The sequence below is a fragment of the Chenopodium album genome, chromosome 1, assembly GCF_948465745.1.
Source record: "Chenopodium album chromosome 1, dcCheAlbu1.1, whole genome shotgun sequence".
In the NCBI taxonomy this organism is placed as follows: domain Eukaryota; kingdom Viridiplantae; phylum Streptophyta; class Magnoliopsida; order Caryophyllales; family Amaranthaceae; genus Chenopodium; species Chenopodium album.
The window spans coordinates 304,403-326,787 of record NC_137834.1 but is presented as its reverse complement, the minus strand read 5'-3'; the positions used below and the strand labels follow the sequence as shown (position 1 = coordinate 326,787).

The following is a 22,385-nucleotide window of genomic DNA, read 5'->3' as shown; positions in this document are numbered from 1 at the left end:
AAACTAGTTGTTTGTATGCCTTATCCTTGATTGCAAATGTCTTAGTGCACATGCCACACGCCCCCTTGCACGATCACAAACCCTAACACTTTGGCTCTGTGACTTGTCTCATTCCACTACTTAGCATTTTTTATCATAGAAGAAGCACCGCTAACCATGTTTTCCAAAATATAGGGAATATGAGAAACACCATTTTCCTTATATGAGATTATTACACTCTTAAGAAATCACTATTGTCAAGTCCCGTCATATCATGACATCACATCAGTATAAATATAATTACATAATAAGACATCATGATACTTATACACCATCATTAGATTCATATGACATTATTATTGTCGAGTCACATTACTTAATATACTTTTATGACGTCATTATATTCATATAGCATCATTATTGTCAAGTCACATCAATTCAATACATTTTTATGACATAATTATATTTTAAAATTTCATGAATTTCAAAATGGAAACATTATCATTCTTGCTACTTTACAAACATCTTTATAGGTGTGTTACGGTTTTATAGAACATTATATGATCCCAAGAGTTACCCAACGCATTCAGGATATTTTTTGAAAAAATGTTAAATACTAACCCGAAATCATGTATTACAGCCTTCAATTTTGGACAAATTTTCACTTTTTTAGACCCTGAAAAAAAAATTGCCAAGATGCTTCCCATGAACCCTAAAACACCGCGAAAATCCATTTAGGTGGGTAAAATCATCCAATATGCCTTCAAACTATCAATTTACCGGTTTAGAACTTACACCAATTTCATAAACTCCAGGCTACCACGGACATTTATGACAACATATAATGATCATATATGGTTCCAAACGACATTATATGACCCCAGGATGTATCTCCTGGTATTTTGAGACCTTTCGATGCCGAGTCCAAAAACCTTCAAAATTAGAAAAAAAAAACGTGTATTATAGCCTTGAATATTGTTAATTTTCGACTCTTTTTTACTCGGAAACAAAAATTGCCAAGAAGCTACCTATAGACCCTAATACCCTCTAGGAGTTAAGGTCGAACCGTCCAATTTGCCTTTAAGCATCCAATTTACCCGAATCCGTACACGCCTCTTCTATTGGCTATAAGCTTCCACAAGGCCTTTAGTAGCCGACTTATGGTCGTATATGGGTCCAAACAATATCTTATGACCTCAGGATGCATCCCATACAATCCCGTGAATTTCTAACACCAGGTCTCGACACCTCTTAAATTGCTCTGATTTCATGAGTTATAGCCTTCAAATTTTGCTTTCATACATCATTTTTTCACTATGCATAATTATGCATCCAAGTACTTTCATGGGTTCCCAAAGGCCTTGAGATTCATGGGTAATGCTTGGAACATTCTCTTCCATCCTTAATCATCGTGTCTTACGGCAACGACTGCATACCCTCAAACGACTAAATTAGTTGTTTGTATGCCTTGTCCTTTTTGTGCACGTCTTGTGCACATGCCACACGCGCCCTTGGAAGATCCCATAGCCAAACATTGTGGCTTTGTTACTTGTCTCAATCCACTACTTAGCATTTTTTAGCATATAAGAAGCATTTCCTCGTTTTCCTAAATGTAGGGCATATAAGAAACGCCATTTTCCTTATATGAGATTATTATACTCTTAAGACATTGTTATTGTCAAGTCCTGTCATATTATCACATCACATCATTATAAATATGATTACTTATACAACATAATTAAACTTATACGCCATTAGTATATTCATATGACATCATTATTGTCAAGTCACATCACTTCAATACTCTTTATGACATAATTATATTTCAAAATTCCGTGAATTTTCAAATTAGAAACATATTCATTCTTGTACTTCACATACATCTTTATAGGTGTGTTACAGTTTCAAAGCTCCTTATATGACCCAGGAGTCACCCCACGCATTCGGGTTATATTTTGAAAAAAAATTCAAATACTTACCCAAAATCGTGTATAATATAGCCTTTAATTTTGTTCAATTTTTCACTTTTTTAAACCCGGAAACAAAAATTGCCGAGATACTTCCCATGGACCCTAATACACCCCGCAAGTCCATTTGGGTGGGTAAAACCATCCAATATGCCTTCAAACTATCAATTTACCCGTTTAGAACTTGCACCAATATCATAAACTCGAGGCTACCACGGACATTTAAGAAAACATATAATGATCATATATGGTTCCAAACGACATTATATGACCCTGTGATGTATCTCCTAGTATCTCGAGACCTTTCGACACCGGGTCCATTAACCTTCAAAATTAGCCAAAAAACGTGTATTAAAGCCTTGAATTTTGCCAATTTTCGACAATTTTTTACTTGAAAACAAAAATTGCAGAGAAGATGCCTATAGGCCCTAATACCCTTTGGGAGTCCAATTGGGTTGGTGGAACCGTCCAATTTTCCTTTAAGCTTCCAATTTACCCGTTTCCGTACACGTCTCTTCTATTGGCTAAAAGCTTCCACGGGGCCTTTAGTAGCCGACTTATGGTCGTATATGGGTTCAAACAACATCGTATGACCTCAGGATGCATCCCGTACAATCCCATGAATTCCCGACACCGGGTCCCGGCACCTCTTAAATTGTTCCGATTTCGCGTATTATAGCCTTTAAATTTTGCTTTCATACATCATTTTGTCTCGAGGTAAGATTATGCATCCAATTACTTCCATGGTTTCCTAAAGGACCTTCAGAGTCATAGATAATGCTTAAAACCATCTCATCCATCCTTAATCATCGTGTCTTAAGGCAACGACAGCACATCCACAAACGACAAAACTAGTTGTTTGTATACCTTGTCCTTCGGTGTACATGTCTTGTGCAGAAGCCACACGCACCCTTGTATGAACCCATAGCCCAACACTTAAGCTTTGTCACTTGTATCAATCCACTACTTAGCCTTTTTTAGCATATAAGAAGCACCGCTAACTTTGTTTTCCAATGTATAGGGCATATAAGAAACGCCATTTTTCTATATGAGATTATTATACACTTAAGACATCGCTATTATCATGTCATATTATCACATCACATCATTATAAATATGATTATTTAATATGACATCATTATACTTATACGCCATTATTATATTCATATGACATCATTATTGTCAAGTCACATCAATTCAATAAACTTTATGACATCATTATATTTCAAAATTTTGTGAATTTCAAAATAGAAAAATATTCATTCTTGTACTTCACAGACATCTTTATAGGTGTCTTACAGTTTCAAAGCTCCTTATATGACCCCTGGAGTCACCCCACACATTCGGGTTATTTCTTGAAAAAATTTCAAAAACTTACCCGAAAACGTGTATTATAGCCTTCAATTTTGGAAAATTTTTCACTTTTTTTAGACCTAGAAACATCAATTGCCGAGATGCTTCCCATGGAGCCTAATACACGCCGGAAGTCCATTTGGGTGGGTCAAACCATCCAATATGCCTTCAAACTATCAATTTACCCATTTAGAACTTGCACCAAAATCATAAACTCGAGGCTACCACGGACATTTAAGACAACATATAATGATCATATATGGTTCCAAACGATAATATATGACACTGGGATGTATAACCTGGTTTTTGAGACCTTTCGACACCAGGTCCACAAACCTTTAAAATAAGTCAAAAAGCGTGTATTATAGCCTTGAATTTTTCCAATTTTCGACTTTTTTTTACTTGGAAACAAAAATTGCCGAGAAGCTACCTATAGACCCTAATACTCGCCGAGAGTCCAATTGGGTGGGTAGAACCGTTCAATTTGCCTTTAAGCATCCAATTTACTCGTTTCCTTACACGTCTCTTCTATTGGCTATAAGCTTCAACGGGACCTTTAGTAGCCGACTTATGGTCGTATATGGGTCCAAACAACATCGTATGACCTCGGGATGCATCCCGTACAATCCCGTGAATTCCCGACACCGAGTCCTGGCACTTCTTAAATAGCTCCGATTTCATGTATTATAGCCTTTAAAATTTGCATTCATACATCATTTTTTTACTAGGTAAGATTATGAATCCAAGTACTTTCATGGGTTTCTAAAGGGCTTTCAGAGTCATAAATAATGCTTAAAACCATCTCATCCATCCTTAATCATCGTGTCTTAAGGCGACGACGGCATATCCTCAAACGACAAAACTAGTTGTTTGTATACCTTGTCCTTCGATTCACATGTCTTGTGCAGATGCCGCACGCACCCTTGTACGAACCCATAGCCCAACACTTTAGCTTTGTCATTTGTATTAATCCATTACTTAGCATTTTTTAGCATATAAGAAGAACCGCTAACCTTGTTTTCCAAAATATAAGGCATGTAAAGAAACGCCATTTTTCTATATGAGATTATTATACTCTTCAGACATCGCTATTGTCATGTCATATTATCACATCACATCATTATAAATATAATTACTTAATATGACATCATTATACTTATACGCCATTATTATATTCATATGACATCATTATTGTCAAGTCACATCGCTTCAATACACTTTATTGCATTATTATATTTCAAAATTTCATGAATTTCAAAATAGAAATATATTCATTCTTGTACTTCATAGACATCTTTATAGGTGTGTTACAGTTTCAAAGCTCCTTATATGACCCCAGGAGTCAACCCACGCATTCGGGTTATTTTTTGAAAAAATTTTAAAAACTTATCCGAAATCGTGTATTATAGCCTTCAATTTTGGACAATTTTTCACTTTTTTTATACACCGGAAACATAAATTGTCGAGATGCTTCCCATGGACCCTAATACACCCCGGAAGTCCATTTGGGTGGGTAAAACCATCCAATATGCCTTCAAACTATCAATTTACTCGTTTAGAACTTGCACCAATATCATAAACTCGAGGTTACTACGGACATTTAAGACAACATATAATGATCATATATGGTTCCAAACGACATTATATGATCTTGGGATGTATCTCCTGTTTTTTAAGACTTTTCGACACCGGGTCCGGAAACCTTCGAAATTAGCCAAAAAGCGTGTATTATAGCCTTGAATTTTGCCAATTTTCGACTCTTTTTTACTTGGAAACAAAAATTGCCGAGAAGCTACCTATAGACCCTAATACTCTCAGGGAGTCCAATTGGGTGGGTGGAACCGTCCAATTTGCCTTTAAGCATCCAATTTACCCGTTTCCTTACACGTCTCTTCTATTGGCTATAAGCTTCCACGGGGCCTTTAGTAGCCGACTTATGGTCGTATATGGGTCCAATCAACATCGTATGACCTCAGGATGCATCCCGTACAAACCCGTGAATTCCCGACACCGAGTCCCGGCACCTCTTAAATAGCTCCGATTTCATGTATTATAGCCTTCAAATTTGCATTCATACATCATTTTTTCACCAGGTAAGATTATGCATCCAAGCACTTTCATGGGTTTCTATAGGGCCTTCAGAGTCATAGATAATGCTTAGAACCATTTCATCCATCCTTAATCATCGTGTCTTAAGACAACGACGGCATATCCTCAAACGACAAAACTAGTTGTTTTTATACCTTGTCCTTCGATTCACATGTCTTGTGCAGATGCCACACGCACCCTTGTACGAACCCATAGCCCAAAACTTTAGCTTTGTCATTTGTATCAATCCATTTTTTAGCATATAAGAAGCGCCGCTAACCTTGTTTTCCAAAATATAAGGCATATAAGAAACGCCATTTTTCTATGTGAGATTATTATACTCTTAACTTCTTAAGACATCGCTATTGTCATGTCATATTATCACATCACATCATTATAAATATAATTACTTAATATGACATCATTATACTTATACGCCATTATTATATTCATATGACATAATTATTGTCAAGTCACATCACTTCAATACACTTTATTGCATTATTATATTTCAAAATTTCATGAATTTCAAAATAGAAACATATTCATTCTTGTACTTCACAGACATCTTTATAGGTGTGTTACAGTTTCAAAGCTCCTTATATGCCCCCGGGAGTCACCCCACGCATTCGGGTTATTTTTTGAAAATATTTCAAAAACTTACCCGAAATTGTGTATTATAGCCTTCAATTTTGGACAATTTTTCACTTTTTTTAGACCCGAAAACATAAATTGCCGAGGTGCTTCCCATGGACCCTAATACACCTCGGAAGTCCATTTGGGTGGGTAAAACCATCCAATATGCCTTCAAACTATCAATTTACCCGTTTAAAACTTGCACCAATATCATAAACTCGAGGTTACCACGGACATTTATGACAACATATAATGATCATATATGGTTCCAAACGACATTATATGACCTTGGGATGTATCTCCTGGTTTTTGAGACTTTTCGACACCGGATCCAGAAACCTTCAAAATTAGTCAAAAAGCGTGTATTATAGCCTTGAATTTTTCTAATATTCGACTCTTTTTTACTTGGAAACAAAAATTGCCAAGAAGCTACCTATAGACCCTAATACTCTCCGGGAGTCCAATTGGGTGGGTGGAACCGTCCAATTTGCCTTTAAGCATCCAATTTACCCGTTTCCTTACACTTCTCTTCTATTGGCTATAAGCTTCCACGGGGTCTTTAGTAGCCGACTTATGGTCGTATATGGGTCCAATCAACATTGTATGACCTCGGGATGCATCCCGTACAATCCCGTGAATTCCCGACACCGAGTCCCGGCACCTCTTAAATAGCTCTGATTTTATGTATTATAGCCTTCAATATTTGCATTCATACATCATTTTTTCACCAGATAAGATTATGCATCAACTTTCATGGGTTTCTAAAGGGCCTTCAGAGTCATAGATAATGCTTAGAACCATCTCATCCATCCTTAATCATCGTGTCTTAAGGCAACGACGGCATATCCTCAAACGACAAAACTAGTTGTTTGTATACCTTGTCCTTCGATTCAAATGTCTTGTGTAGATGCCACATGCACCCTTGTACGAACCCATAGCCCAACACTTTAGCTTTGTCATTTGTATCAATCCATTACTTAGCATTTTTTAGCATATAAGAAGCACCGCTAACCTTGTTTTCCAAAATATAAGGCATATAAAGAAACGCCATTTTCCTATATGAGATTATTATACTCTTAAGACCTCGCTATTGTCACGTCATATTATCACATCACATCATTATAAATATGATTACTTAATATGACATCATTATACTTATACGCCATTATTATATTCATATGACATCATTATTGTCAAGTCACATCACTTCTATACACTTTGTGACATCAATATATTTTAAAATTTCGTGAATTTCAAAATAGAAACATATTCATTCTTGTACTTCACAGACATCTTTATAGGTGTGTTACAGTTTCAAAGCTCCTTATATGACCCCAGGAGTCAACCCACGCATTCGGGTTATTTTTTGAAAAAAATTCAAAAACTTATCCGAAATCGTGTATTATAGCCTTTAATTTTGGACAATTTTTCACTTTTTTAGACCAGGAAACATAAATTGCCGAGATGCTTCCCATGGACCCTAATACACCCCGGAAGTGCATTTGGGTAGGTAAAACCATCCAATATGCCTTCAAACTATCAATTTACCCGTTTAGAACTTGCACCTATGTTCATCGGACTCAGCTAAAATCCAAGTGTCCGTGTCGACACGACACGACGCGGACACGGACACGAAATTCGTGTCAAATTCGGCTATTTGCACTCGGATACTTCAGGGCAAGGGCTGTGTGCGAAATCTTCTTCGACTCCATTGAAACCAGAGAGTGAAAAGCAAAGAGGGGGAGGAGAGAGAGAAAGGCAGGAAGAGGAAATGAGTGGGGCTGTCAGAAAGGTGGGGGGTAGGGTAATGGGATACGACTTATTTTGCTTTTGACTTTTTGACTACTAACTTTAACCAAAATTAATTTTTTGTGATACATTACCCCATATTTACAACTATAAACAATTTACAACAGTAAAAAATTCTTTTATTTTATTTTATTTTATTTTTTGAAAACGGTAAACAATTCATTTTAGAGAAAGTACTAGAATATTTATAACAAGAAATAGTACTCATATAATTTATATTACAAGTATATGATATAAAATTTAATTTTAAAAATTTAAGAGTATTAAAATATTTTGTAATGTATAATTTTTTTTTGCAAAAAATAAAAGTGTCATGTCTCCGCACCCGTGTCCAAATATAGGACAGAGTCCCCGTGTCCTAAAATTTTGGAAATTGACGAATCGGACACTTGGACACGTGTCCAAGTCTGACACACGTACCCGAGTCCATGTAACATAGGCACCAATATCATAAACTCGAGGTTACCACGGACATTTAAGACAACCTATTATGATCATTTATGGTTCCAAACGACATCATATGACCATGGGATGTATCTCTTGTTTTTTTAGACCTTTCGACACCGGGTCCATAAACCTTCGAAATTAGCCAAAAAGCGTGTACTATAGCCTTGAATTTTGCCAATTTTCGACTCTTTTTTACTTAGAAACAAAAATTGCCGAGAAGCTACCACGGGGCCTTTAGTAGCCGACTTATGGTCGTATATGGGTCCAATCAATATCGTATGACCTCGGGATGCATCCCGTACAAATCCCGTGAATTCCCGACCTCGAGTCCCGGCACCTCTTAAATAGCTCTGATTTCATGTATTATAGCCTTCAAAATTTGCATTCATACATCATTTTTTCACCGGGTAAGATTATCCATCCAAGTACTCTCATGGGTTTCTAAAGGGCTTTCAGAGTCATAGATAATGCTTAGAACTATCTCATCCATCCTTAATCATCGTGTCTTAAGGCAACGACGGCATATCCTCAAACGACAAAACTAGTTGTTTGTATACCTTGTCCTTCGATTCACATGTCTTGTGCAGATGCCACACGCACCCTTGTACGAACCCATAGCTCAACACTTTAGCTTTGTCATTTGTATCAATCCATTACTTAGCATTTTTTAGCATATAAGAAGCACCGCTAACCTTGTTTTCCAAAATATAAGGCATATAAGAAACGCCATTTTTCTATATGAGATTATTATACTCTTAACTTCTTAAGACATCGCTATTGTCATGTCATATTATCACATCACATCATTATAAATATAATTACTTAATATGACATCATTATACTTATATGCCATTATTATATTCATATGACATCATTATTGTCATGTCACATCACTTCAATACACTTTATGGCATTATTATATTTCAAAATTTTATGAATTTCAAAATAGAAACATATTCATTCTTGTACTTCACAGACATCTTTATAGGTGTGTTACAGTTTCAAAGCTCCGTATATGACCCCAGGAGTCACCCCACGCATTCGGGTTTTTTTTTTGAAAATATTTTAAAAACTTACCCGAAATCTTGTATTATAGCCTTCAATTTAGGACAATTTTTCACCTTTTTTAGACCCGGAAACATAAATCGCCGAGATGCTTCCCATGGACCCTAATACACCCCGGAAGTTCATTTGGGTAGGTAAAACCATCCAATATGCCTTCAACCTATCAATTTACCCGTTTAGAACTTGCACCAATATCATAAACTCGAGGTTACAACAGACATTTAAGACAACATATTATGATCATTTATGGTTCCAAACGACATTATATGACCCTAGGATGTATCTCCTGTTTTTTGAGACCTTTCGACACCGGGTCAAGAAACCTTCGAAATTAGCCAAATAGCGTGTATTATAGCCTTGAATTTTGCCAATTTTCGATTCTTTTTTACTTGGAAACAAAAATTGCCGAGAAGCTACCTATAGACCCTAATACTCTCCGGGAGTCCAATTGAGTGGGTGGAACCGTCCAATTTGCCTTTAAGCATCCAATTTACCTATTTCCTTACACGTCTCTTCTATTGGCTATAAGATTCCACAGGGCCTTTAGTAGCCGACTTATGGTCGTATATGGGTCCAATCAACATCGTATGACCTCAGGATGCATTTCGTACAATCCCGTGAATTTCCAACACCGAGTCCCGGCACCTCTTAAATAGCTCCGATTTTATGTATTATAGCCTTCAAAATTTGCATTCATACATCATTTTTTACCGGGTAAGATTATGCATCCAAGTACTTTTATGGGTTTCTAAAGGGCCTTCAGAGTCATAGATCATACTTAAAACCAACTCATCCATCCTTAATCATCGTGTCTTAAGGAAACGACGCCATATCCTCAAACGACAAAACTAGTTGTTTGTATACCTTGTCCTTCGATTCACATGTCTTGTGCATATGCCACACGCACCCTTGTACGAACCCATAGCCCAACACTTTAGCTTTGTCATTTGTATCAATCCATTACTTAGCATGTTTTAGCATATAAGAAGCACCGCTAACCTTGTTTTCCAAAATATAAGGCATATAAGAAACGCCATTTTTCTATATGAGATTATTATACTCTTAACTTCTTAAGACATCGCTATTGTCATGTCATATTATCACATCACATCATTATAAATATAATTACTTAATATGACATCATTATACTTATACGCCATTATTATATTCATATGACATCATTATTGTCAAGTCACATCACTTCAATACACTTTATGGCATTATTATATTTCAAAATTTCATGAATTTCAAAATAGAAACATATTCATTCTTGTACTTCACAGACATCTTTATAGGTGTGTTACAGTTTCAAAGCTCTCTGATGACCCCAGGAGTCGCCCCACGCATTCAGGTTATTTTTTGAAAATATTTTAAAAACTTACCCGAAATCGTGTATTATAGCCTTCAATTTAGGACAATTTTTCACTTTTTTTAGACCCGGAAACATAAATTGCCGAGGTGCTTCCCATGGACCCTAATACACCCCGAAAGTCCATTTGGGTAGGTAAAACCATCCAATATGCCTTCAAACTATCAATTTACCCGTTTAGAACTTGCACCAATATCATAAACTCGAGGTTACCACAGACATTTAAGACAACATATTATGATCATTTATGGTTCTAAACGACATTATATGACCCTAGGATGTATCTCCTGTTTTTTGAGACCTTTCGACACCGGGTCCAGAAACCTTCGAAATTAGCCAAAAAGCGTGTATTATAGCCTTGAATTTTGCCAATTTTCGACTCTTTTTTACTTGGAAACAAAAATTGCCGAGAAGCTACCTATAGACCCTCATACTCTCCGGGAGTCCAACTGGGTGGGTGGAACCGTCCAATTTGCCTTTAAGAATCCAATTTACCCGTTTCCTTACACGTCTCTTCTATTGGCTATAAGCTTCCACGAGGCCTTTAGTAGCCGACTTATGGTCGTATATGGGTTCAAACAACATCGTATGACCTCGGGATGCATCCCGTACAATCCCGTGAATTCCCGACACCGAGTCCCGGCACCTCTGAAATAGCTCTGATTTCATGTATTATAGCCTTCAAAATTTGCATTCATACATCATTTTTTCACCGGGTAAGATTATGCATCCAAGTACTTTCATGGGTTTTTAAGGGCCTTCAGAGTCATAGATAATGCTTAGAACCATCTCATCCATCCTTAATCATCGTGGCTTAAGGCAACGACGGCATATCCTCAAATGACAAAACTAGTTGTTTGTATACCTTGTCCTTCGATTCACATGTCTTGTGCAGATGCCACACGCACCCTTGTACGAACCCATAGCTCAACACTTTAGCTTTGTCATTTGTATCAATCCATTACTTAGCATGTTTTAGCATATAAGAAGCACCGCTAACCTTGTTTTCCAAAATATAAGGCATATAAGAAACGCCATTTTTCTATATGAGATTATTATACTCTTAACTTCTTAAGACATCGCTATTGTCATGTCATATTATCACATCACATCATTATAAATATAATTACTTAATATGACATCATTATACTTATACGCCATTAATATATTCATATGACATCATTATTGTCAAGTCACATCACTTCAATACACTTTATGGCATTATTATATTTCAAAATTTCATGAATTTCAAAATAGAAACATATTCATTCTTGTACTTCACATAAATCTTTATAGGTGTGTTACAGTTTCAATGCTCCTTATATGACCCCAAGAGTCACCCCACGCATTCGGGTTATTTTTTGAAAATATTATTTCAAAATCTTATCCGAAATCGTGTATTAGCCTTCAATTTTGGACAATTTTTCACTTTTTTTAGACCCGGAAACATAAATTGTCGAGATGTTTCCCATGGACCCTAATACATCCCGGAAGTCCATTTGGGTGGGTAAAACCATCCAATATGCCTTCAAACTATCAATTTACCCGTTTAGAACTTGCACCAATATCATAAACTCGAGGCTACCACGGACATTTAAGACAACATATAATGATTATATATGGTTCCAAACGACATAATATGACCCTGGGATGTATCTCCTGGTATCTCGAGACCTTTCGACACCGGGTCTAGAAACCTTCAAAATTAGCAAAAAGTGTATTATAGCCTTGAATTTTGCCAATTTTCGACTCTTTTTTACTTGGAAACAAAAATGCCGAGAAGCTACCTATAGACCCTTATATCTTCGGGAGTCCAATTGGGTAGGTGGAACCGTCCAATTTGCCTTTAAGCATCCAATTTACCTGTTTTCGTACACGTCTCTTCTATTGGCTATAAGCTTCCACGAGGCCTTTAGTAGCCAACTTATGGTCGTATATGGGTCCAAACAACATCGTATGACCTCGGGATGCATCCCTTACAATCCCGTGAATTCCTGACACCGAGTCCTGGCGCTTCTTAAATTGATCCGATTTCATGAATTATAGCCTTCAAATTTTGCTTTCATACATCATTTTTTCACCGGGCAAGATTATGCATCCAAGTACTTCCATGGGTTCCTAAAGGGCTTTAAGAGTCATAGATAATGTTTAGAACCATCTCATCGATCCTGAATCATCGTGTCTTAAGGCAACGACGACATATCCTCAAACGACAAAACTAGTTGTTTGTATACCTTGTCGTTCGGCTCACATGTCTTGTGCAGATGCCACACGCACCCTTGTACGAATCCATAGCCCAACACTTTGGCTTTGTCTTTTGTATCAATCCACTACTTAGCATTTTTTAGTATATAAGAAGAACCGCTAACCTTGTTTTCCAAAATATAGGGCATATAAAGAAACGCCATTTTCCTATATGAGATTATTATACTCTTAAGACATCGCTATTGTCATGTCATATTATCACATCACATCATTATAAATATGATTACTTAATAAGACATCATTATACTTATACGCTATTATTATATTCTTATGACATCATTATTGTCAAGTCACATCACTTCAATACACTTTATGACATCAATATATTTCAAAATTTCGTGAATTTCAAAATAGAAACATATTCGTTCTTGTACTTCACAGACATCTTTATAGGTGTGTTACAGTTTCAAAGCTCCTTATATGACCCCAGGAGTCAACCCACGCATTCGGGTTATTTTTTGAAAAAATTTCAAAAACTTATCCGAAACCGTGTATTATAGCCTTCAATTTTGGACAATTTTTCACTTTTATAGACCCGGAAACATAAATTGTCGAGATGCTTCCCATGGACCCTAATACACCCCGGAAGTCCATTTGGGTTGGTAAAACCATCCAATATGCCTTCAAACTATCAATTTACCCGTTTAGAACTTGCATCAATATCATAAACTCGAGGCTACCACGGACTTTTAAGACAACATATAATGATCATATATGGTTCCAAACGACATTATATTTACGGACCTTTCGACACCGGGTCCAGAAACCTTCAAAATTAGCCAAAAAGCGTGTATTATAGCCTTGAATTTTTCCAATTTTTGACTCTTTTTTACTTGGAAACAAAAATTGCTGAGAAGCTACCTATAGACTGTAATACCCTCTGGGAGTCTAATTGGGTGGGTGGAACTGTCCGATTTTCTATTAAGCTTCCAATTTTCCCGTTTCCATACACGCCTCTTCTATTGGCTATAAGCTTCCACTGGGCCTTTAGTAGCCGACTTATGATCGTATATGAGTCCAAACAACATCATATGACCTTGGGATGCATCCCGTACAATTCCGTGAATTTCTGACATCGGGTCCCGACACCTCCTAAATTTCTCCGATTTCGTGTATTATAGCCTTCATATTTGGCTTCCATACATAAATTTTTTATCCCGGCAAGTTTATGCATCCAAGTACTTCCTTGGGTTCCCAAAGGGCCTTAGGAGTCATGGATAATGCCTAGAACCATATTATTCATCCTTAATCATCATGTGTTAAGGCAACGACGGCATACCTTCAAACAACAAAATTAGTTGTTTGTATGCCTCGTCTCTTGGTGCACATGTCTTGTGCACATGCCACACGCCCCCTTGCACCATGCCACACCCCAACACTTTGGCTTTGTGATTTGTCTCAATCCACTACTTAGCATTTTTTTGCATATAAGAAGCACCGATAATCTCGTTTTCCAAAATATAGGTATTTTTTGGGAATAGGGTGGGGGGAAGGATGAATCGAAACGACATAATTACGTATGAATTTGGGGGCCAACGCTGGTTAATTGTTGATGAAACTTCGGAAAATGTTGCTCATTCTGTTTGATGAACTTGATCATGATTAGAATGTTAATGGAGAAGGAATGAAAAGAAGCTATGTTACTCGGACTCTTTCATTTACCTCACGTGTCCGTGTCGACATGACACTTGTTGGACACCGACACCGACACCGACATCGACACTTGGACACTTCATTTTTAACTAAAAACACAACTTTTTCCAAGAAAATGGACGAGTCCGATGCTTGGACACTCGTGTCTAATTTGACACTTCATCCGAGTCCTAGTAACATAGAGAAGAAGTATTAGACCACATGTGCCACCCAAATGGCACAAAGACTATGTGATAGGGAATATCGCATCCAATCTTTTTGTTAAGACTGTCCGGAAAAGATAAAAACCATTGCTTCTGTCCCAACCAGCAATTCATTTTCTATTTTGATGTTTGAAGTCACAAGCCTAAATCCTTTAAACAAGCTGTAAAGAAACAAGAGTGGGTTGATGCAATGAATGAGGAATGGAAAGCTGAAAAACAATAATACTTGGGAAATAGCTTACCTTTCTCAAGGAAAGAAGGCAATAGGTTGTAAATGGTTATACAAAACCAAATACAAGCCTTGTCATTCTAGGGAACAAGCAAGTGTATGGTGTTGACTATGACCAAACCTTTGCTCAAATTGCAAAAATGACCATTGTAAGGTCCTTACTTGTTGTTGTTGCTCTAGAAGGCTGGATTGTGCGTCAAATGAATGTTAAAAATGCTTTTTTGCATTGTGAATTGCAAGAAGATGTGTGCATGAAACTCCCACAAGGGTATACAGGAATTGGAAGCAGGGTTAGTGTTCAAAGAGAGGGGGAGCAAACTAACTTTAAAACCAACAAAGTGTGTAAACCAAAGAAATCACTGTATGGGCTCAAGCAAGCTCCCATATGTTCTTCCAGTCAAAATCTGATTACTCCTTGTTTCTGAAGAAGTTTAACAGTCATCTTAGTGTATGTTGCTAACTTGATTGTTGCTGGAAATGACATGAAAGAAATCAATGAAGAAAAACTATTTCTTGCATCTCCCGGTTTCACATTAAAGACATGGGTGAATTGAGATATTTTCTTGGAATTGAAGTAGACAGAAGTGAACAAAGCCTGTTTATGTCCCAGAGATAGTACATCATAGATATAGTGGAAGAATATGACATGATGTATATGAGATCTTTCAAGCTTCATATGGATCCACACCTAAAGTTGACAGCTCAAGGTGGAAATGTCATGGTTGACCTAGAACCATACCAGAAGCTAGTAGGCAAACTCATCTATCTCACTATTTTACTGTTCATGTGCTTAGCAAATTTGGTCAAGCCAACTGACATTTACTATCAGTGTGCTATTGTGAGTTTGTGACAGTGACTGACGGGGTGTCAAAGCACCAGAAGATCTACATCTTTGCAATCTCCTGTCGCTTGGAAATCAAAGAGACAATATGTGGTTGCAAGAAGCACTGCAAAAGCATAATATAAATCAATGGCATTGAGAGTGTGTGAGGTATTGTGGCTCTAGGAACTACTAAAGGATCTGGGAATGACAAAGCTAGGCACAACACCTATATTATGTGATAATCAGGCTGCATTAGCCATTGCTGCAAATCCACTACATCATGAGAAAACAAAGCATGTTGACATTGACTGTCATTTCATTCGAGATAAGTCAAGTGAAGGGATCATTTCTCCTACCTACGTACACAGCTCTCAACAACTTGGAGACATGTTTACTAAGGTTCTCTCAGTAGAACAAATGAATCAACAAATGAACAAGCTTGGAGTTCAAGTCTCAGTCTTCACTCTCGGCTTGAGGGGGATTGATGAAATAGAGAGTAGGAATATTTCCTTTTTGTTGCTTGTGTGCTAGTGTCCTAGTGCTGCTGTGCAGCTTTCTTTCTTTTGTCGGTTATTGTATGAGCTGTAAGATTGCTAGTGGTAAGTCACTAGGGTTGTTAAGTAGGGCTGTCATATATAAGGTGCAAAAATCGTTGTACCAGTCATTCAGAAATTTACACAAAAAATGCTCGATGAAATGATCCTGCTTTCATCATATTTACTGTTGCTGCTGTTCTGCTTTTGCTAAAATAAAAATCGTGCCTATATTTTTCTCATCATTGTTGGTGATATATCTTAAACTAGACTGTGTACTGAGCAACAAAACATATATGACCTGATAGAACTAGAGGAGGTTGTATTCGACAACATGTATTTCTTGTCAATATCCGCAATGCATTCAGATATATGTGGATTATGAGATTTAAAATGACCAGCTATTTCATTTTTAACTGACTTGATTCCATGTTGCTAGTTCGTCTCTTCCTCTTTTGGGTTCCCAAACTAAGACCTGTTCCAAGTCTCAATAGACTACTTTTCTTTGTTTGTCCGATTGTCGATATTGTATTCTCTGTTTGAGAGGAATGCAAGTTAAGTGACATTTATATGTTTATCAATCATTTCAGGAAACTTTATGGGGAAGAGGAATATTTCCAGTTTGTCAACGAAAACAGATGATGCATAAGGGCTTTAAGGCTATGTAAAATGAAACACAAGTGAGTTTTTGTTCCCAAGAAATTTAAATTTGTTAGTTATTAGCTATATACTGCTTTTGATAATGTACAAGTACATTGGTATATGACTCTGGGCTCTGCTTGGAGAGCTCTCATGCTCTCGTGTTGGAGTAGAGTTAGCTCTCCAATATCTCTGTTTGGAGACATGATTGGAGAGCTGCTAAGACACCATTTGAACACACATATTCTTCCCATCATCATTCATTGTCTGCCATAATTTGAATTGTGATGTAAAGCTATTCATGAAATTTTGTTGATCGACAAAGCTTCTGTTTGTAAAGATAATTTCTTTCTCAGAAAATTTAAGAGAAAAAGACTCATTTTATTATGGCTCACGTGTTGTGATAATTATTTATTTCACAGATCCATTCCTACAAATTCTCATCTAATTTGAAGATTAGGATGCATGTCAGGGTCCTTTCTCCTGATTAAGCACATATATAGACTTGCAACTTGCATCTGATAAGTGAATGAGTTTAACCAAAACGTGTTTGTGGACAAGGTACGATTGGTACAAGTTGGTTTACTTTTTTTTATTAAAAAAAAAATTAAAAAACTACACCTTACATGTATAAATTTATGCTGATTAAGACTGTTTTGCCCTAATCATAGTAGATTTTGTGGATTAAAACCAATGTATACTGAACAGATCTAACTACTGCTGAACCGTAAAGCGCCTTCATGAAAATTGAGCATTTCTACGTCACTGCAGTTGTCTACAGCGATTGATTGTGGTGAAGAGTTTTTTATGATTGAACAAGTGATGAACTCTTACTATTGATATTCTTTGTGGTGATATGCTTTTGACCCGTGTACAACTCGCCGTGGAGATGATATTCCACATTCTTTGTAGTGATAACTTTCCCATTGAAATTGTGGATAAGTGAGAAGATGGTATCATTCATGAATCATGGTATATAAGAATTTTGCATCATTTCAATGTAAAATTTATTCTTCACTTTGCTGCCCTTTATTGATACTTTATAGCATTTGAAGTTATTTCACTTTCACCCTGGCTATAACGCATAATATCGGTTATCGCTAAGGTAAGCCTTTATTGAATCCTACAAACTCTTCCATCATCCAGATTCAATTATCACATTACTAGTGCAATGTTGCAACTTGCTGATGCATTTCATTTGGTCTTTTAAAAACAACCTCCTTTGGTTATTACATTACTAGTATGGAAAATAAGAAAGGCTTAATTGTCGCGTTAGCAGTTTCAAATTGAAGGCGTATTTGGTAAACTGTAAGCGTCATCAAATCAAATCGATCCCACAGTGAGGTTTTTGGCCCATTATTGACGCATCAATGCTGCATTGATTGCAAAGAGCCAATATAGGCCAGTACTCTGTATTAAAGTACTGGACTTGGTTTATGCATTGTATTTACTGAAAACAAAAAGTACTCCGTACATTATAAAGCAGTGAAAAAAGATGCCAAACCGCTAACTCTTTCTCATCTGATGATCAAAGTTTGGGAAGTACCATTTCAAATTAAGCCCATCATCTTCAAGTGGCCCTACCTATTAAATCGGTGCCAGTGTAGAAACCACATTCCCCATTATTGTTTTTAAGGTATATTATGAATGATGATTTGCTTAAAAAAAAAATAATAATAATTGAATGATGATTAACCACAAATCTTGCAATTATTATGTTTTTCTCCTTTCGTGGTCTATAGAATTAAATCTTATGTGATTATGTGAATAAATTGGTTAGTTAGTTGCGACTAGTATTGAAATGAAATTCTAAATAATCTTAATTCAACGATTTTGCATCTTTCCTCGAATTATAAGTCTTCTTCATCCTTGCATGACTGTTCGGATTGAAAAAAATAAATAAATAATTGAAAGAAACCAGGCCATATTGTAGCCATATCATCTTTGACGGATAAAAAGGCCTACAATGTTAGATTTTAAAAATGACTTGATAGTGAACCAACCTTATTTGAAATAACCTCAAATAACCCAATAAACTAATGTGACGACAATTGATTGTATCATTTTTTAACACAAAAATAATCTTTGTTGATATCATGAAAAAAATCAAATTATTCTATTACCAATACCAACTAAGCTCACTTATGTATCCGATTATATTATATAAAGTGTGAAAAGACCTTGGAAAATTAAAAAACTATAGAAAATGCAATAATAATACCAGAAAACATGTATTGGTAGAGTAAGATTTGAAAGATGATAGTGAGTGTCCTTATCCAAATAATAGAATATATGCATTGAACTTTGAGAAGGTAAAGGATTAAGACATAAACATGCCCTTTTTTCCTGGGCCATTTGCATTGGTTTAACTTTTAATAGCTAATTTTAGTGGTAATAAGTTAGTGGGATTTATTTCTTCTTTTTGTTCACTTCTTTTTCGGGATTCCAAGTACAATAATATAAAGGTACCAAATAGTACCATCAAAATTAAAATGCACTTTAGAGAAATACAACTCCCTTCAACTCAATTCACCTAAAAAAAATAATAATAATAATAGCATTACCCTTGTGATAAAAAGAAATGCGCAAATTTAGCGAAAGGTTTTCATTGACGGCTCCGAAAGTGAAGTATAGCTCGTTTTAAACCACCCGCTTATTGGGTGGATTAACCATTTAACATTGTAGAGAATTACGAGTATATAATTAGGGGGTGTATAGTTCACGGAATCAAGGTATAATTTATGAGTTTAGAATTGACTAAACAAATACTTCAAACTTGTAAGGTAGAGCGGCTCACATCAATAGTTTTATATATCAAATAAAAGAAAACACTTCCTTCCACAATCAAATCAAACAAATGGTATTTTTTAAAACACATTCCTTACAAGTTACCACTTGCAAATTAAACCCCCTTAAAATATACTCCATTTTATGTAGAGGTTACAAGGGAAAATGATGTATGTGAAATTTGATTCCATATTATAGGTACATATTAATGGTCAAATAATATTTTGATCCTATAGTTATATGATTGAATATGTGGTGATAGTTGTAATTAAAAAAAAAAAAAAAAAAAAAAAAAAAAAAAAAAAAAAAAAAACAAACAAACAATCTATTCGTTGTTCAATTTATTTACCGAGTATTTGCTATGCTATGAATACCTGCAACAAGTTAACATTTTCCCTATATTTATACAACAATAAATTTGACCATGCTTTCTTTACACATATTTATATACAAATATAATTGTAAAACATGTTGTTTAAATATTAAACTTTGTTAAAAAAATTAGTAATACAAATTTGCATATATTTATGGTCAAACATATACATTGACAAAGTAGCAAGTATTAGGGTAGTATATGAGTACTAACTAATAAGTTCAGATAAGTTCATTTAAATTCTGATAAGTTCAGTTCAGGTTTAATAAGTTATAAGTCTGATAAGAGTTATCCAGGTATAAATTATAATTAAAATAAGTTTTAATAAGGTTTAATAAGTTTAGATAAATTCAGGTAAGTTATGATAGGTTAAAATAACTTCAAATCAGTGAAAATCGGGTGAATAAAACACAACCTAAGTGAGCCAGTAGCTATGAAACACATTATTTTGCAAGTAGCTAGGCACGTCATTCTTTTTGTTACAGATGAGATCGAGGAAGAAACTTGTAAGAAAAGTTCATATGTATATTTTGCTAATACCAATAATGTTCCATCCAAAAAGCCTATTTTCAACCTTAAAGACCTTCAAATTACTGTATAACTCCTTCGAACTGTAATACAAAGAAAAAGAAGAGAAGTCTACTTCCTTAAAGGGTTCAACACTTTTATTATGCGTGTTGCTAAAACAATGCTCATATCAAGCCTTCAATTTAATTTGTCAACTGCCTTGCATGGGTTCTTTCTCGAGCAGTGGATTACTAGTTTTACAATTGAAATTAATTAGCTCATCAATAAGTACTAGATAATCATCGCAGGATACTTTGGGTCCCCAAAATTCTTTCGATTATATAAGTGTTCAAAGAGTTTTAAAAACGAGAACTAATCAAGTACTTTTTTTGTATTATAATTATACGTGCTAACTTCTTGAGGAAGTCCTAACTCCTAATGCCTCACCATGAGAAATGCCTCACAAGGGCAAAATAATGAATATGTTGCTCTTAACATACTCTATATGCTTTCTTTACTCACATTAAAAAAAAAAAAAAAAAAAAAAAAAAAAAAAAAAAAAAAAAAAAGAGAGATAAATAATGTAAACGGACATATTAATTAAAATAATTTAAACTCAAAACATCAAACCATTCAGCGCCCTATTCCACATGTTCAAAATTTCATTAAAGTGTTTAGTTACCGTCACTAATCAACCCCTAAAATAGCATGTCTTGAGGACGACTTGCAAAGTAAATTAATAAGATTATGATACTAGTATTTTTCCATATACTCCGTAGTCCGTACTTCATTCAATAATCTTGAGGATGAGTATTAAAAAAACCAATTTTAATTATATATGTGTCACGCTTCACCATTCTCTTTCTCTAGATAGATGTCACTCCATCCAATAATTGATACATTGTGTATATTGGATACGTCAATACAAAATGCTAATATGAATGCTTAAATATAATTAAGCATCTACATAATTTTGTTATTGTGATTACGGTTCATTTGCTGAATGTGAGTGTTGGCTTTCTTCTAGCTTCTTAGAGGTTTAATGATTGTTTTTTTCTTCTTCTTACTAGCCCATCATAGAGAGCATGCATTCGAACTGCTGTGTTGTTTCCTAGGATGCTATGTGACATGTCAAGCAATCCCTTCATTCTTGCAAAACTCATAAAAGACATGAAATTATTGTGACCTTTGTAAAATTAACGCAAGAAGGTAATCGTTGATTGATACAGGTGGGTGTACCATGCATTACTTTACATATAAGGAGCCTCGTAGCAAGAGAAAATGCTCGACTTTAATGCAAGGTTAATGATTTAAGCCGAGTAGCCGATCATGAGTTGTATATCAATTTATCCATTTTCTAAATTGTTAATATTAAATTAGAATCATATATTCATATGACAAGTTACATGTAATTAAACCGATTTAATTTATAATTTATTTGCTTAAATTTATTCAGTTTTATCTCCTAATTTTATTTTATTTTTTGAAAAAACAAACGCCTGATTTTCGTCCATAAATCCGCCATAGGCAGCAACCATCATAAAAATTGGTGAAATATTATGAGAATTAAAATGAAATTAGTCGTCTTACTCTAGACCGAAATGATTTCTCTTTGAAAATGACACTGTATTTCAAATTGTAGTTAGGTATAACATTAATT

At 35.4% G+C, this 22,385-nt stretch overlaps 1 protein-coding gene across 3 annotated transcripts in view; it reads left to right on the top strand.

Moving 5' to 3' along the window:
• Positions 1–18,085, top strand: part of LOC145638915 (uncharacterized) — a 36,175-nt gene extending 18,090 nt beyond the window's left edge. The window contains exons 9-11 of one of the 3 annotated variants that reach the window (XR_014114741.1): positions 17,010–17,099; positions 17,481–17,619; positions 17,767–18,085. Coding sequence is in view for 2 of the 3 variants with exons in the window: in XM_081689992.1 (XP_081546118.1) it covers positions 17,010–17,061 (52 nt within the window). In the remaining variant the exon portion in view is untranslated. Of the gene's footprint in view, positions 1–17,009; positions 17,446–17,480; positions 17,620–17,766 lie in introns of those variants that run through there. The other 2 variants (XM_081689992.1, XM_081689979.1) reach the window with 2 other exon arrangements.
• Positions 18,086–22,385: the final 4,300 nt, after the last annotated feature.